The sequence below is a fragment of the Carassius carassius genome, chromosome 15 (assembly GCF_963082965.1).
Source record: "Carassius carassius chromosome 15, fCarCar2.1, whole genome shotgun sequence".
NCBI lineage: Eukaryota > Metazoa > Chordata > Actinopteri > Cypriniformes > Cyprinidae > Carassius > Carassius carassius.
The window spans coordinates 33,129,338-33,135,337 of NC_081769.1; the positions used below are offsets into that span (position 1 = coordinate 33,129,338).

At 31.9% G+C, this 6,000-nt stretch overlaps 1 protein-coding gene across 2 annotated transcripts in view; it reads left to right on the forward strand.

The window, feature by feature from the left end:
* Positions 1–6,000, forward strand: part of LOC132158926 (mannosyl-oligosaccharide 1,2-alpha-mannosidase IC-like) — a 163,982-nt gene that overhangs the window by 142,707 nt on the left and 15,275 nt on the right. For both annotated transcript variants that reach the window (XM_059568553.1, XM_059568554.1), the window contains exon 5: positions 3,388–3,482. In XM_059568553.1, coding sequence (XP_059424536.1) covers positions 3,388–3,482 — 95 coding nt within the window. The remainder of the gene's footprint in view (positions 1–3,387; positions 3,483–6,000) is intronic.

The following is a 6,000-nucleotide window of genomic DNA, read 5'->3' on the forward strand; positions in this document are numbered from 1 at the left end:
ATGTATTGTTTTCCATTTAATTTTTTTTAATGTATTTAACTAAAAATATAATAAATAATTTACAATAAAACATTTCATTTGAGTTTTTGTCAAATTAGACGCTGCACAACATGACTGTTTAAAATAAACATGGTTGAATAAATATTTTAGTTGTCCAGTATTCTTTAAAAATATTATTATAATTCATTATAATTATCATTATTACTTGTTTTATTATTATACTTTGAGAAATACATTTCAGTATGCAATAGTAATATATTTCTGTCATAATTTCTTTAAGTTAAACCAAACTTTTATTATGTCAGTTTAAGTTTCATATATATATATGTTTTCTTTTACATTTGACCACTTCAAATCATATACAGTAATCTTCAGTGTCACTATATATGAAAAAATATATTAATATGATAACACTTAAGAATAGGGAACACTTATTCACTATTAACTACGACTTTTCCCTCCTAAATAAAAGTCTCGCAGCATTTAACTAGAGGAGTACCATCCTCAGGAAAACTTGAGAGCAGCACATGAATTAATCCAAGAAGTTACCTTGAGGTCCTGGGGCTCGATAAACATCTACAAAATGGATTTTAAAAGGGCTCTTAATAGTTACTGAATGCAAAAAAAAAATGAAAATATTGAGAAAATCACTTTTAAAGTCGTCCAAATGAAGTTCTTAGCAATGCATATTACTAATCAAAAATTAAGTTTTGATATATTTACAGTAGGAAATTTAGAAAATATCTTCATGGAACATGATCTTTACTTAATATCCTAAGGATTTTTGGCATAAAAGATAAATCAATAATTTTGACCAATGCAATGTTTATATATATATATATATATATATATATATTGGAACTGTGCATGCTGTATTACTTTCATATTATTGAAAACATCATTTTGCTCATGCTTTCCTAATTATTATGCTCATTTTGAATAGATGTATAGTATATGTTAATTATAAGTCAATTGCATAGATGAAATGATAATGAAAGTGAAGCAGAACGACTGAGATCATGCCGAGGCTCATCTGAGTATCAGTCAACTTCTGTCTTTGTGCAGCATTGTTAAAAGAGCTGCTGTCTTGAAAGCATGCGTCAGATGGCCGTGTGAGGGAAGATGGAGGTGAAATACACTGGATGGATCTTGTTTAGAAAGGGAAAAGGTGTGATGGTTTACTGCTCACACTTCAAGCAGCCCTTAAACGACAGTTTCATCTGTTTTCATTAGTGTGTTTCTTTCTGAGCTGCATGTCTAAATTAAATCCTACATCAGAGTATTTCATAAATTATATTATGCATACATCATCATCATACTTTTATGATGCTGTATTATAATTTCGGAGCCCCAAAGCATCCTTTTCATTTCCACTTTATTTTATAAATGTCCTTTTGGAGGAAAGAAATGCATGCATTTGGAACGGAAAGAGGGCAAGTAAATAATGACAGAAGGATCATTTCTGGTTGCACTATTCCTTTAATATGTTAGTGTGTTATATTCTGGCAGGTGAAGCCTATATAGTGTCTGTAGGTATATATAAAGCTTATTTTATTTCAGCTTGCAATGCAAAATGTATCATTTATGAATGAGTCATTGAATCATTTCCTTAACCGTTTTGTGATTCATTCAGAAGCTAAGCTCCACTTACTCATGCTGTATGTTGCTCGTAGATGAACAATATTTCTGTTTTAAACTATTTTTTAGTTTCAGAGAAGAAGAAAAAACTAAGTAGCTGGCAATATTGTGTCTGTAAAACTTACGTTACTAATGCAGTCGTGTTGTTGAATATCAACAAATGTTCATCTTTATCAACACAAAACGATAGAGACATTGATTCTGATGCAAAACTTGCTTCACTGAAAATAATGATAACTTCAGTGCAGTTCATTGATGTGGATTGATTCAGTTCAGTAAATGATTCTTCTGACTGAATCAAAGTCCTTTGAACGATTCATTCACAGAACTGACTCATAAGAATCATTCGTTCAGTAGGCAGTCTCAACTAGTCTCACTGATTCTTTTGATTTGCTTGTGAATCATATACATATACATATACATTATTGTGTAATACTGTCATTATTTTGCGAGTCCATTTATTGCATCATATTTAGTACAGACTGCAAACTGGTTGCTATGTGTTTTCACTGTATCATGTGAAAAGAGTCCTGAGGTATTTTGATCTTTAACTCTTATGTTACTTATTTTTTGCTCGTTTTATCACCCACCAGGTGAAAATCTCAAGTCTGATATGGAACGAGTTACACTCTGAAGTTTAATGCTTGGATTTATAGGTTTGTTCAAATCCCTCGGCCTAAATCGTAGCAGTAATAGTGATATTTGCCTAAAAAGAGCTTGGAGAGAAATATCTCTGTCACCAGCCGTGTTTCCAGCCGTCTTTGTGTTATTGGCGTCATGTGGGTTAAAAACACGTCTTGAGGTCTCAGTGTTCTGCACTTGGCTTCATTCTGCTGAACAATGTTAAGTTCAATTCAGTTTTGAAGATGATCTTGTCACAGAAGCTGCTGGTGTTTAATGCAAGCTCAACTGGGTTCAAGATGTTTCAAAGTCTATTCTTGGTGTAATTGAGAAATATTGCAGTTGCACTTGAAATATAACAAGGTGAAGTTTTCTGCACCTCAGACAGCCAAAAGCAATGTCTTCCTTCTTATTGAATGATTATCAAATGTAAGAAATGTTTATCATTGCATTTTTTTTTTTTGGATACTTGCAATACAAGTCTTTTATTAAGTCTTTTATTTTATTGCAATACAAGTTATTATTACATTTTAAATTTATTATTTTCTCTGTCAATATATTGTAAAATATATTTTTTTCCTGTGATGCTCCGCTGTATTTTCAGCATCATTCCTCCAGTCTTCAGTGTCACATGATCTTCAGAAATCATTATCATTTACTGATTTGCATCTCTTAAAACATTTCTGATTATAACTGATGTTCAAAACAGCCCAATAGTTTTTGTGGAAACCCTGATACATTTTATTTTTCAGGGTTCTTTGTTGAATACAAAGTTTAAAAGCACAGCACTTATTTGAAACCGAGTTCTTTTGTAACGTTATAAACGTCTTTACTGTCGCTTTTGATCAATTTAATGCATCCTCTCTGAATAAAAGTAGTAATTTCTTTTAGCATAGTATAGCATCAGTGATGCTATAATACAGATGAAGAATTTGTATCAGCTGATGCACTGAACTCATGTATCTGACTGTTTTTGATGGATTGCATGGAAGGAAAATGCAACAGATGTGTAGAATATAGGCTCTGTACATGCATGAGAGTTGAGGAAGTGTGTGCATGTGAGGAAACAGCTTCATAGATGTGTATCCTAGTTGTTAACCGTTTGCTCTTCTGGTTTGTTTTTTGCAGATATTTAAGCAAAAGGTGGTGGAGCTGGGTGAGAAGTTGTTACCTGCCTTCAACACCCCCACAGGCATTCCCAGAGGAGTCATTAACCTGGGCAGGTGAGCTTCGACCGGCCCATTCACAAAGCCATACGTCTCAAATAGTAGGTTTTCTGAGAGAAAGAGACATTTCCTGCTGCCCACCTAGCTTCCATTCACCCACCAGCTCGCTCTGACAGCTGCAGCATGCAAACTTAATTAACTGATTCTCACGCTAATTGCATTTAGATGAGTAACAGGTCCCACAGATGGGCTGGGAGAAAGAGCGCTCCGGTGCGGCGCTCAGGTTAGTCGTGATGACACAGACCCAACACACATCACTAGATATGTTTCCATTCAAAGATGCAAATGTGCAAAACTGTAATTTCGCATAAAACGTTTCCATCCAACGAGTCAAAGAGAGCAACATCGTCACTTCCTGATAAACTGGCACTAAGTATCTCTAAGAAAAATATAGGTCGTTCCCGTTAAGTTATCCCGTCTCATGACTTTTTTAATGTGCATGGTGGAATTTTTTCCATTGTAGTTTATGTGCATTTTTCTGATCTGATAAAAGGTTTATCCTACTGAGTTGTGCGCGAAAATTTGCTATGTGCAATTTTCAGAATTTATGCGCTTCTTGATGTTTCCATCCAGCGTTTTTTATTTATTTATTATGCGATCATCCAGAATGTGCATTAAAAAAGATAGTTATTGCCAGCATGCTTTTATTATGACGTTTACCCTGCTGGTCAGTGTCTTGCTTTTGAAAGAAAGCATGCTCTTCTGCTCTCCCAGGCTGCATTTATTTGATTAAAAATACAGTAAAAACTGTAAAAATGTGAAATATTATTATAATTAAAAATAAGTGTTTTCTATGTGTATCTTTGTTAAAGTGTAATTTATTTCTGTGATGCTCCGCTGTATTTTCAGCATCATTCCTCCAGTCTTCAGTGTCACATGATCTTCAGAAATCATGAAAATATGATGATTTACTCCTTAAGAAACATTTCTGATTATTATTAATGTTGAAAACAGTTACTATTTTGTTACTAATGCTTACTATTTTGATAATGCAGGTGATATATCTGATCAATATCTATTTATAGTACAAATATATATTTAGAAAGATATAAAATATATTTATATTTAATAATAGTACTTAATATTTATTTACATACATAATATTTAATTATAACAATACCGTAAAAAAAACTTACAGTACATATATTATTATTGGTTAAATTCCAATGCAGCATCACATGCATATTTCAAGGCAAATAAAAGTAAATGTGCAATAATTGTCTCCAAAAGTGACTTTATAATGTTTTTTTAAATAGAAGCATCCGCTCAGCTTCTGTTTTTTTAGCACCAACAAAGACTAGTGAACTCTTTCTGTCTTTTGTTTAACAAACTCTTATTGTCTTGTGCCGGTTTGGTTTGTTTTTTCCTCTTTGCTCTTCCTCCCGAGATGTCAGTGCTATTGAGCGTTGCTTCAGAAGGGAAGCGGTGCGTGTCTCGCTCTCACAATAAGAACCAGACACAAATAATCTTGTGAATTAGTTCCAGTCTCACCGATGCAATCCTGCAGGAAGAAGCCAAGCCCAAATCTGGAGCGGCTCATTTCAAAGTTCATTCAGCACCTCTGTCTCTCTTTCTTGTTTCTCTCTTCAGTTTTTTCTTCAGCTTTACACCTGCAGTGTAAACACAAGCAGAAACATCTCCGTCTTGAACAACAGATTAAATTTTAATGCCGTTTAATCAAAAAAAGTATCAAATGCTCTGGATGTGCTGTTCAGACTGCTCTTAAAATATTTACTTTGTTGCACACAGACCATACCGCTACAAAAATCATTTGTATTCAGTATTTTTGTCTTGTTTTCCAGTAAAGATAGCTAAACATTGTCAAAAGATCAGTTTGCATAAAGAGTAAAAAATTGGTAGCACAAGCCTCTGTATATTTTATTGCATACTGACCAATACACTACAAAAATATTTTTTTAATTATTTTTTTTTCTTCATTAAAGAATATCAAAAAATCCTAAAAAGATCAATTTGCACAGGATAAAAATGTTGTAACATAACCCTCAATATATTTTGTTGTATAAAGACAAAAAACTAAATATTTTAGTAAAAATATATAAATATCATTAAAAGATCAATTTGCATGAGAATCAAAAATTGGTAGCATAAGCCTAGGTATATTTTATTGCTTACCGACAAACTAAAAAAAAAACACACTAAAACTTTTTTTTTAATAATTAACCTCACTATATTTTGTTGCATACAGACAAATGCAGAACATAATGTCTAATTTCATCTTATTTTCAAGAAAAAATTATCTAAACATGTTTAAAGTATAAATTTGCACAAGAAGCAAAACTTCTCATTTTATATATTTATTTTTATATTATATTATATTATATTATATTATATTATATTATATTATATTATATTATATTATATTATATTATATTATATTATATTATATTATATTATATTATATTATATTATATTATTTGTCTGTATGTGTATTCAGAGCCAGTGAGTAACGGACTTTCATAATAATAAAAAACTATATTAACGCATGATTAAACAA